Source organism: Nicotiana tomentosiformis, chromosome 2, assembly GCF_000390325.3.
Source record: "Nicotiana tomentosiformis chromosome 2, ASM39032v3, whole genome shotgun sequence".
Taxonomy (NCBI): domain Eukaryota; kingdom Viridiplantae; phylum Streptophyta; class Magnoliopsida; order Solanales; family Solanaceae; genus Nicotiana; species Nicotiana tomentosiformis.
This window is the reverse complement of record NC_090813.1, coordinates 183,593,652-183,605,633: the sequence shown is the minus strand read 5'-3', so window position 1 is coordinate 183,605,633 and position 11,982 is coordinate 183,593,652. Positions and strand designations below refer to the sequence as shown.

Sequence of the window (11,982 nt, the reverse complement as noted above, 5' to 3'; positions counted from 1 at the left end):
TTAGATATACCCCTATCCTAACCGCAAATCTGTTCCTAATACTCAGGTTTAAGATCTTGCTCTACCCAATCTTATTTGCAATCTAAAATTCCCTCTCCCGAGTTCAATCCTAGATTCGTAGATAGTATTCAATTGGTGATCAAGCAATCAAATAATTAAGCGCAAGATTGAATAAATAAACTAATATGATAAAATAATAAGAACAATTCAAGTTTCAAACTACAACGTTCATGTAGCACCCACAACTTTAGAACTAATAAACTATGAAATTTTAAGGAAGAGAAGAGAAGAAAAACTGAGAATCCTTTCTCCCGAGTATTCCATGCGTGTATTCTTCTCTCAAAGTGGCGTCTCTACTCCCAAAAATATGACCCCCTCCAAAATAGGTCTAGACTTGCTTTTATACGTGTTGGAGAGGTCTTGGACCGAAATAACCTTGTCCCAGGCGAAGTAGGAGACTTTCCCGTCACCCAGTGCTACAAATGGCCATTTTTCAATTTTGCTCCCTTTTGGCTCTAATCTCGCACCTTTCTCCCCATATTGCATCTGTATGATTCATACACATTAAAATATCACGAATTAACACAATTTATAACATTACCCATCCGAAATTTATAAAACATGAGTAAAATATGAGGCGATATACATATAAATATATATACTTTAAGCTAAATATCAACACCCCACACTTAAATTCTTGCTCGCCTTCGAGCAATGGAACTCTCAACTACACACCAACACGTAAATATCAAAAAGGAAAGAGCAATTTAATTATTTTTTCAACATACACTCTACCAATGACCATGGTTGATAGCAACAATTAAACCATAGCATATGCAATCACTTACAATTCCCTTTACTTATGTCATTCTTCACAAATATTCACAACAAAGACAACATGCTTATAACAATCCTAGCCTCAAAAGCCGACTCAATATCACAATGCACTCATAGCTTGAACACCTAACATCACAGAGAAGTCTAATGGCGTTACCTATCCCTCGTGAAACCATGTGCCCTCACAATAAGAACAAGAGAGTAAGTTGAATCCACACATTCGAATCTTATGATCAAATATAATTTAAGGACTCACATCTATCAAAGAAATCGTTCACTCTCACAAAGAAGTCACATGCATGCAAAAGGTACCATAGGCTTGCCCATAATGTAAATCTCTACTAATGTAGGCTCACTCAGTCTAAAATCAATTAGAACTTTATTGTGGTTGTAACGTGGGCTAAGGATATATTAAGGATTAGTGGTTCACCCTTCTGAGCACTTTAACACATCACATGATAAACTTTAAGTACAAATTCTTCAATCCACTTCAATTTTACAAACAAGATCACTCTCCAAAATCATTCTCTCTTTCTTTAAGCACTACTTTAATTTATGCCCCAATAGCAAGAACAGGACAATAATTTATTCATTTCTATCTTTCCTTCTCTTTTTCATATTTTTTTTTCTTTCAACTATTTTTTTCCTTTTTCAATTTTCGCAAGTGATGTATTATTTTACAAAATAGGTGCACCTTTCTTTCTTTCATTGGTTCCACTCGAAAGCCACCCCACACTTAGTCCTCACTTCTTCTAGCGCTCATTTCACAATTAAAGTACTTTCATGGGTGATAAGTGGGGATTTTGACTACTTATTAGCGCCTTTTAGCTTTTGTTATAGTCCAAAGGTGCTTAATTATATTCCCGAAAATTGATGAAATATGCTTAATTGCAGGAGTATTGGAAAATGAGCCACTAATATGAAAACCAACTCAAAAAAGAGTGATCTGAACTCAAGGACAAAAATCAAGCACAAAAGCTCAAGTGCAGACTGCAGATTTTCATCTGCGGCCGCAGAATGTGAAGGAAATTTAACAGAGTCCAAGTGCAAAGAGCGGACCACACAATTATTGTGCGGCCGCAGAAGCTATGCAAGAGCTAAAGTTCATAGAGTCTCTTTTCAAGCTCAAAAAGAAATGCGGACCGCACAATAATTGTGCGGCCGCAGAAATCAGCTACGCAACCGCACTCAGAAATGTGCGGTCCGCAGAAGAGCCCTGTGTGGCCGCACAAAAGTTGTGCAGACTGCAGAATATAAGAGATGCGGTTGTAATCCAGAATTGTGCGGCCGCAGAGTCAACTCCTGTCAAGACTGAAGAGAAGTGCGGACCGCACATGGAATTGTGCGGCCCCAGAACCTCCGAAAAGGCATTTTTGTTCGAAAATTCCAGCTTTGTATAAATAGACTAGTTTCATGAAATTACGTTAAGTTTGGAAAATTGGAAGTCCTGTAGCCGCTTTTACTTGCCTCTTTAGGAAACTTTAGCTTATTTTGGTGATTTAACATTGGATTTTTATCTTTTAATCTTACAATATAAATTTTATCATCTTTTCTTCTTTATTTTCTTCTATACCCATTATGAGTAGCTAGATTTCTAATTAGGGTTGTGACCCAACTCTAGTATATAAACCTAATGGGTGTTTGATTTATTGCTTGTTTATGGTTGGGTGATGATTATCTAGCATTGTTCTTGCTTTTATTTGAAGATTTAATGGTTGCAAACATTATCTCATGCCTAATTGACTTAGTCTCTTCTTAAGAATTAGTCTAGGAAAACTTGGCTAATAAGAATTTGGGATAAAATCAAGAGATTGATAGTCCTAATTAAAGGGTTGAACCTAGAGATAGTAAAACCCGACTCGAGCATTTTATCAACTGTTTTGTTCAATATCCATTTGGACTTGAGAAAGCCAAACTAGGCAAAATCACTCTCTTACCGAGAGGTATTGAGTGGGTACTTGAGTGTTGATAGCTATAATACACCCCGACCAACGAAACAAGCTTTACAGTTTATAACTCATTAGGCAAACACCTAGGTGAAAGTCATAGCCCTAGGCCTTTTACATTATTTGAAAACAACAACAAAACAATTTCTTAGTTTTAATTATTTATCTTGCAATCTTAGTTTAAACTAGACCTAGAATCAACTAAACCTTGTGGAAGTGTAATTTAAGATAGTTTAAGCTCATTCACCACAATATATACCTCTAAATCCGATTTATATATCTCCCTGTGGAATTTGACCCCGACTCTCTGTTGGGTATTACTATTGCATCGATCGTTTCATAACCTCAAATAGAGGTGTGACTTGGACGAGATCAATTTTTGGCGCCGTTGCCGTGGAGCTAAAAATGGATTTAGCTATATATTTGGTTTTGTGTGTGAATTATCTTATTTTCCTTCCGTGTTACTAATCTTTTTGGTGAAACAATTGTATGTGAAACAATGGCTCTCAACAACAATGATCCTCTCGGAAACATGCCTTTGGGGGATGTGGACGTGGAAGATGACCAAGTTGAAGAGGTTCCTCTTGAACCTCAAGCAAATAGACGAGGCCGACCGCCTCAAGATAACGTTCCCGTTCCACCCCCACCTCCACCAAGAGAGGCTCCACACCGGGTGTTGCCGAATGAAGGGTATGCAAGTGTCATAGTCCCGCCCAGCATTAGGTCGGACAACTTTCAAATCACAAATGTTATGCTCACATTGCTAGATCAACGGGGATTCTTCACCGGGGACCCGAATCAAAATGCGTACAAATACTTGAAGGGTTTTGTGGACACTTGCTGGGGGAGTAAACAGACAAACGTCTCCGAGGATGCTTTAAGGTTGAGGCTATTTCCTTTCTATCTACGGGGAAAAGCCTTGGATTGGTTAGAAAGGTTGCCAAACCATTCCATCCATACATGGGATGAATTGACGGAGAAAATTATTTCCAAGTTCTTTTCTCCCGGGCATATGGCTACTCTTAGAGATGAGATTCTAGCATTCAAACAAGAACCCAATGAGCCGTTGCATGAAATATGGGAGAGGTACCGAACTATGGTGAAAGAGTGCCCAAACAATGACATAACGGAGGCTATGATTCAACAAATTTTCTACAAGGGGATCAATACTAACAATCAATGAGTGGTCAACTAGCTTGCCGGTGAAAATTTCATGACAACGCCATATGCGAAAGCTTGTGATATCTTAGATGAAATGGCGGATAATTCATCGGCATGGAAAAGTAGAGCAAATGTTCATCAAGGTGATCTAAACATGATTTACCTACATAAAGAATTGCATGATCATGGGCAAGCAATTGCCGAGTTGACCACCACAATGAATCAATTAGCCAAGGCTCAACTTCAACAAGTGCAAGGTCCTAAGCAAGTCAATGCAATGAAGGGAGTTAATATGATGGTAAACAAGAGAAGGCAAAAGGGTCCTCAAGTGCAAAACCGTGCGGAACATTATGTGCAAGAAGATTGTGGGTTTGATCATGATAAATCTTACAATGAACAAGATGAGGAAGTACAATATGTGAACAACTTCCAAGGGCAAAGAAACAACTTTCAAGGCCCGAATCAACAACAATGGCAACCTCATGATAATCAATGGAATTGGAATTCTAGCAACCAAGGTAATTGGAATGGTGGTAACAACTAAGGTAATTGGAACAATCAAAACAATCAAGGAAATTGGAATGGTCAAAATAACCAAGGCAATTGGAGTGGCAATAGTCAAGGATATTGGGGAGGCAACAACCAAGGGGGATGGAACAATAACTAAGGAAATCGGGGGTCGGGCTTTCAAAGGCCCCCGATGTATCAACAACCGAGCAACCCGCCTTCTTATCCTTCCCATGGTACAAGCTCTTCCAACAATGAGATGGGACGAATTGAGAATATGTTCAAATAAATGATGGAGAAGAATTCTGACTTTGATGCCCAACTAGCCTCTCACAACACTTCAATTCGCAATTTAGAAGTTCAATTGGGGCAAATCTCGCAAGCTTTAAATACTCATCCTAAGGGGGCACTACCAAGTGACACGGTGGTGAACCCAAAGAGAGGGAACAATATGGGACATGCCATGGACGCCACTACAAGGAGTGGAAAAGGTGGGGATGCACCCACCTCAAGTCAAAGGAAAATTATGGATGATGAGCAAGTGGTACAAGAAGATGAGATCCCGAACGATGTGGTGCAAGCAAATGATGAAGTAAGAATTGATATTGATGACAATGTGGAGGAAACTCAAGAGGAAGTGAACCCGTCTAGGGAGCACATTGTTAACATACCGAAACTGGTAGTTCCAAAGGCTAAGGCACTAATTCCAAGACCTCCTCCTCCATATCCTCAAAGGCTTGCCAAGAAAATGGCGAGAATCAATTCAAAAAGTTCATTGACATGATGAAGAGTCTATCTATTAATGTGCCATTGGTTGAGGCTTTAGAGAAAATGCCCGGTTATGCAAAGTTTATGAAGGACTTGGTGACAAATAAGCGGTCGATGAATTATGAAACTATGAAGATGACTCATCAAGTGAGTGCAATTGTGCATTCAATGGCTCTTAAATTGGAAGATCCCGACGCTTTCACAATCCCTTGTACCATTGGAAGTGCCGAGTTTGCTAAAGCTCTTTGTGATCTTGGGGCAAGTATCAATTTGATGCCCTATTCGGTTTTCAAGACTTTGGGAATTGGGCAACCAAGACTCACATCTATGAGATTATAAACGGCGGATCGTACCATGAAGACACCGTTGGGTATAATTGATGATGTGTTGGTTCGTGTTGATAAATTCATTCTCCCCACGGATTTTGTTATTCTTGATTGTGAGGTTGATTATGAGGTACCGATCATTCTTGGGAGACCTTTCCTTGCTATGGGGAAGGCTCTAGTTGATGTGGAAGCCGAAGAACTTACATTCCGGGTTGGTGATGAAAATGTGGTTTTTCATGTGTGTAAATCTATGAGGCAACCCAATAGCAATGAGGTGTGTTCTTTCATAGATTTAGTGACCGATATGATTGTAGATGAAGCAAGTTCCATGATGAATGTTGATGATACATTGGAGGCCGTCTTGCTCAATTGTGATGATGAAGAAATGGAGGGTTACGTGGAATGTGTGAACTCTTTGCAAGGCATGGGGTCGTACATTTATGAGCCCCGCAAATTGTTCTTGGATCTTGAGAATAGAACCACTCCTCCAACAAAGCCTTCAATTGAGGAGCCTCCCGCCTTGGAGTTAAAGCCATTGCCTCCACATTTTCGGTATGAATTTCTTGGCCCTTCTTCTACTTTACCAGTTATTCTTTCCTCTTGTTTGAATAACGTGCAGGTAGACTCCACATTGGCGGTGCTACAAAAGAGGAAGAAGGCTATTGGATGGACTTTTGCGGATATTCGGGGGATAAGCCCCGCATTTTGCATGCACAAGATTAATTTGGAAGAAGGTGCCAAACCATATATTAAACATCAAAGGAGACTCAATGAAGCCATGCAAGAGGTTGTCAAAAAGGAGATCATAAAGTGGTTGGATGACGGGGTTGTCTACCCCATTTCTAACAGTTCGTGGACTTCTCCGGTGCAATGCGTTCTGAAGAAGGGGGGCATAACTATGGTCACCAATGATAAGAACGAGTTGATTCGAACAAGAACGGTGACCGGGTGGAGAGTGTGTATGGACTATCGGAAGCTAAACAAAGTCACAAGGAAAGACCATTTCCCATTACCCTTTCTTGACCAAATGCTTGATAAGTTAGCCGGCCAGGCATTCTATTATTTTCTAGATGGATATTTAGGCTACAATCAAATCCTTATTGCCCCGGAAGATCAAGATAAAACAACCTTCACTTGTCCTTATGGCACTTTCGCTTTCAAGCGGATTCTATTTGGCTTATGCAATGCACCGACAACTTTTCAACGGTGTATGATGGTGATCTTTAAGAATATGGTAGAGGACGACCTTGAAGTCTTCATGGATGACTTTTCGATAGTTGGGGATTCCTTTGATGATTGCTTGGCAAATTTGGATAAGGTTTTGGCAAGGTGTGAAGAAATGAACTTGGTGTAGAATTGGGAGAAATGCCATTTCATGGTCGAGGAGGGTATTGTCCTTGGCCACAAAATTTTAAAGAAGGGAATAGAGGTCGACAAGGCGAAAATAGAGGCGATTTCTAAACTTCCACCTCCAACACCCGTGAAGGGCGTGAGAAGTTTCTTGGGTCACGTGGGGTTCTACCGGTGTTTCATAAAGGATATTTCCAAGGTGGTGAACCCCTTGTGCAAGCGTTTGGAGAAAGATGCTAAATTTAACTTTAATGATGATTGCATGAGAGCATTTGAATTGCTCAATTTTAAGTTGACAGCTACACACATTATCACCGCCCCGAATTAGAGCATTCCTTTTGAGCTCATGTGTGATGCTAGTGATGTGGTAGTTAGAGTAGTTTTGGGGCAACGTATCAACAAGATCTTTCATCCGGTACACTATGCTAGTAAGACAATGAATGATTCCCAAGTTAATTACACTATGACCGAAAAAGAGCTCCTTGCCATTGTGTTTGCTATTGAGAAGTTTCGCCCGTACTTGAAGGGTGCAAAAGTGATTGTCCGCACGGATCATGCGGTACTTCGTTACCTTATGAGCAAGAAAGATTCCAAATCCCGGTTGATGAGATGGGTGATTTTGTTGCACGAGTTTGACATAGACATCCAAGACCAAAAAAGAAGTGAAAACCAAGTGGCAGACCACTTGTCTTGTTTGGAGGAGGAGGGGAGGCTGCATGATGGCCTTGAAATCAATGACTCCTTCCCTGATGAGAAACTCTTAGCCATTTCAATGAAAGAGGTGCCTTGCTTCTCGAATCTAGCAAATTATCTTGTGAGTGGTATCATTCCGGTTGAGTTCTCTTCAAACCAAAGAAAGAAGCTCAAACAGGATTGTCAAGACTATTATTGGGATGAACCGTACCTTTTCCCGATTTGTACGGATGAAGTGATTAGAAGATTTGTACCAGAGGAGGAACAATGTGAAATTCTTAGGGCTCTTCATTCTTCGCCATATGGTGGTCACCATGGTAGAGCAAGAACGGTAGCCAAAGTGTTAAGTTGCGATTTCTATTAGCCCACTCTTTACAAGGATGCAAGTGATCTCGTCAAGCATTGTGATGAATGTCAAAGGGCCGGTGGAAATATCAAAGAAAAATGAAATGCCCCTCACCACCATTTTGGAGATTGATATTTTCAATGTGTGGGGTATTGACTTCATCGGTCCCTTTGTGAGTTCTTGTGGAAACACCTACATCTTGGTCGCGATTGATTATGTGTCCAAATGGGTTGAGACTGTTTCTCTACCCAACAATGAAGCGAGAAGTGTGGTGGCGTTTTTGAAGAAGAATATTTTCACAAGATTTTGTACTCCAAGGGCTATCATAAGTGATGGGGGATCGCATTTTTTCAATAAAGCTTTTGATACCTTACTCACCAAGTATGGTATCACCCATAAAGTGATGACTCCCTATCATCCACAAGCAAGCAGTCAAGTGAAATTCTCCAACCGGGAGATAAAGAGCATTTTGTCCAAAACAGTGAATGCTCACCGGACGGATTGGTCCAAGAAACTTGATGATGATTTATGGGATTATCAGACTGCTTTCAAAACTCCTATCGAGATGTCTCCATACCTGTTGGTGTTTGGCAAAGTTTGTCATCTTCTGGTGGAACTTGAACACAAAGCCATGTGGGCTTTAAAGAAATTAAATCTTGATTGGGAAGCAGCTGCCACCTTGCGGGTTGCACATTTGAATGAATTAGATGAATTCTGGTACCATACATATGCAAGTTCGTCCTTGTACAAGGAAAGAATGAAGTACCTTCATGACAAATAGATCTGAAATAGGGAATTCAAGGTGGGTGATCCTGTTTTGTTGTTCAACTCACGATTGAAGATGTTCCCCGGAAAGTTAAAATCCAAATGGAGTGGTCCCTTTGAAATTGTAGGTGTGACACCTTTTGGTGCATTGGACTTGAAGAACAAAAGTGATAAAGTATTCCAAGTCAATGGTCACCGGGTGAAGCATTATTTGGGACAAGCTGATGATGGCCACGTGGTGGCAGTGATTCATTTGAAGTGATGTAATCTGCGTCGTGCCGCGACGTTAAATCAGGCGCTTCTTGGGAGGCAACCCATGTTTCTTTTTCTTTTTCTTCTTCTTCTTTAGATAGGTCTTGTTTTGTGCTAACTGGTTTTGAAGTGTGTTACAGGAATGAGTGTGCTTTGTAGGAGCTGTGCTCAGAAAAATGGCTAAGTGTGAGAAAAAAAATGCGAACCGCACAATTTTGAATACCACAGCAGAAAGGGATCTGCAGCCGCACAATTCTTGTGCGGACCGCACAACTGGAGATCAAAAAATTACAAACTCTCTGAAGTTTGCCTGTCAGAGAAATGGCCAAAGTGCGGCCGCACAAGGAAATGTGCGGCTCGCACCAAAATCGGCGGCCGCACTAAAAAATATGCGGACCACAGATCAACAAAGGATAAATGTGTAACAGGTAAAGGAGTGCGGACCGCACATGAAATTGTGCGGCCGCACTCATCTCTTGAACTCTTGCCCTAACCGGTCAAGTATAAATAGTAGCCTTCTTACTACTGTTGAGACTTTACGAACTCCGAACAATTAACACAAAGGAAAACACAGTGCACTCAACTGATTCACGCATCTAACACTCATTTCATCATCTTTGATTCTTCCTTAGCATCACTACATTACTAGTATGTTCAATTCATCATTAAACTTTTTAATTTTCTTAATTTTGTTCATAATTAGTTTAGTTATTTTTAGGCCTAAAGTCAAATTCATCATCATGTGAGCTTAATTTTGTGTATGTAACTTCCTATTTGCTATTTTGGGGATGGGTAAACTGTGTATCATGCCTAAATTTCTACTACTATGTCTAAATTATGCGTGAATTAGAAACCCTAAGAATCTGCCCGATAAATTTTTGAATTGTGCGGTCCGCAGAAATTCAACCGCGGCCGCAGATGTGCGGCCACAGATCAAGCAATTATCTATCTTCAAAGAGTTGTCATTTTTGAAGCTTCAATGTGCGACCGCACCCAAAATTATACGGACCACACTTCAGATATGCGACCGTACTTAAAATTGTGCGGACCACAGAATCATCACTGCGGCCGCACTTTCAAATTGTGCGGTCCGTACAACCCCATCTGCGGCCGCACTTCCCCAACCTGCAACATGTTTTGTTCTGCAAATTTTATGCTTACCTGCACTTAACTAGAACTGACTCTTACTGCTATTTTGTGCAGAATATGTTTAGATCACCTGGTCGTGGTGATACATCAAAGGGGAGGGGTGAACCTTCCAGAGGCAGAGGCAAAAACACCTTACCCATCGCCCTCCAAAAATTGATCAGTAAGAAGGCAACAACAGGCCGAGGTAGATAGTCGGAGCCCTTCGAATCAAGTTCATATGCCCCGTCAAGGGAATCATCGGAGGGTGACTTAGTGCAAAGGAAGCTTGTTGTGATATCACAGCCACAGCTGCCCCAGGAGAGATACCAACTGAGAAATGAGCCTACCTCTTCTGAGAGTACTTCTGAGGTGTCAGAAGGGAACAGTCAGGGTTCAGAGCCTTCATCTACATATGCCCCCGACACATCAGCTACTACAGTGGAGGTGGATTAGATCCCGGATGAAGGTCGGGGGGTGATACCAGAGTTGTAGCCCTCTAGAGGTCAAAGAAGAAGGAAGTTTGGGAAGATAGGTTTGTGAGCCTGACTACATTCAACAGGTTCCGAGAGTGGTGGCCGCAGAGATCGCTCACTCTTGAGCAGCATTTTGTGTTAGAAGATCTATATAGATACAACCCAAATGTGTTAAGACAATTTCGGGAGTGAAAAGGGTAGACATGGTTCACTCAAAGTATAGTAGATGCCAAAGAGCACTTGGTCCGGGAATTTTATGCCAATGTGGCACACATCAAGAAGGGGACCAAAGTCACGAAAGTGAGGAACTTGAAAGTGAGGTTTGACCAAACCACCCTGAACACATACCTAAGGTTGGAGGATGTGGAGCCAGTGCAATACTTAGAAAAACTAGCTATGGGCGATGCAGCTCGCCCATGGCTAGCTGAGCTTCTGGTAGCTCCGGTACCACCACCACCATGGATTACAAAAGGGGTTCCCATTCAGCAGAACACCCTCAACTTTGAAGCAAAAGGTTGGCAGACATTTGTGTGCAGTCGAATAGATCCAGGCCAGAATGAAAACAATCTCCTAGTCCCACGGGCATTCCTAGTTGCCTCCATCATGGCCGGGTACCCAATCAATTGGGGTGCCATCATGTAGGCCAACATATCTCTGGTCATTAGGTAGGGTGACAACTCTTATTTGTATCCCAACACCATCACTGAGTATATTACAGATGCGGGGGTGGAGTCCAAGAGCTTTGATACGAAGGTTCGGGCTAAGAAGCCCTTCACCTGGTACTCTCTGAAGGACCAGAGGAGCTTGAAGAACAAGGGTAAGTCGACTACTACCGTAGGCCAGTCTGTTGAGCCGTCAGTGGTAGTTGCAGATTCGGCAGCCATGCCTTCCACAGTAGCCGGGCCTTCCACCGATACAGCTTCCATGCATCCACCTCCATCTTCAGAGCCATTAGCATAAGTTCTGTCCTCTTCTACTTATCCACTTTCTACGCTGTGAGTCTCCCAGGCACTGGTGAGTCTCAACAACAGGATGCAGATAGCTACTGCAAAGTTGTCTGACCTATCCAGTGCTGTTGCAGCACAGACTTCTACCCCAGCATCCCAGATTCCTCCGACAGTGGAGGAAACTTTAAAAAAGATATTGGAGAATCAGAAGACCATCATGGACACTTTGGTGGCGCATGGTGGAGCAATTGAGGATCTTGGGAAGCAGGTGAATAAGATGAGGAAATCTCAAGCTTCGAAAAAATCAGTTGACAGGTTGAGACGAGAGGTGACCAAGATAGCAGTCATTGGAGACCTTCCGTTTGACTTACTGATGGAGACAACTCTAGCAGTACTAGTAGACCCAGCAGCACAATCAACACCAGTGGCACCAGCTGGCCAGTCTAAGGAGCCAAACCTCGCTGCCCACACTGCTGAGGTGGT

At 41.8% G+C, this 11,982-nt stretch overlaps 1 protein-coding gene across 1 annotated transcript; it reads left to right on the top strand.

Moving 5' to 3' along the window:
- Nucleotides 1–8,337: 8,337 nt before the first annotated feature.
- LOC138906226 (uncharacterized) lies at nt 8,338–10,532 on the top strand. Its single transcript, XM_070194757.1, has 4 exons — nt 8,338–8,668; nt 8,828–8,943; nt 10,155–10,268; nt 10,383–10,532. The coding sequence occupies exons 1-4, from the start codon at nt 8,338–8,340 to the stop codon at nt 10,530–10,532; spliced, it is 711 nt and encodes a 236-aa protein (XP_070050858.1).
- The last annotated feature ends 1,450 nt before the right edge of the window (nt 10,533–11,982 follow it).

What these genes read in the sequence shown, in the direction of transcription:
- LOC138906226 (XM_070194757.1), top strand. Translation starts at nt 8,338, where the DNA reads ATGACTCCCTATCATCCACAAGCAAGCAGTCAAGTGAAATTCTCCAAC. An exon ending in ATGATGGCCACGTGGTGGCA is followed by an intron (nt 8,944 to 10,154) that starts GTGATTCATTTG and finishes TATTTTGTGCAG; the next exon opens with AATATGTTTAGATCACCTGG. An exon ending in AAAAATTGATCAGTAAGAAG is followed by an intron (nt 10,269 to 10,382) that starts GCAACAACAGGC and finishes GTGATATCACAG; the next exon opens with CCACAGCTGCCCCAGGAGAG.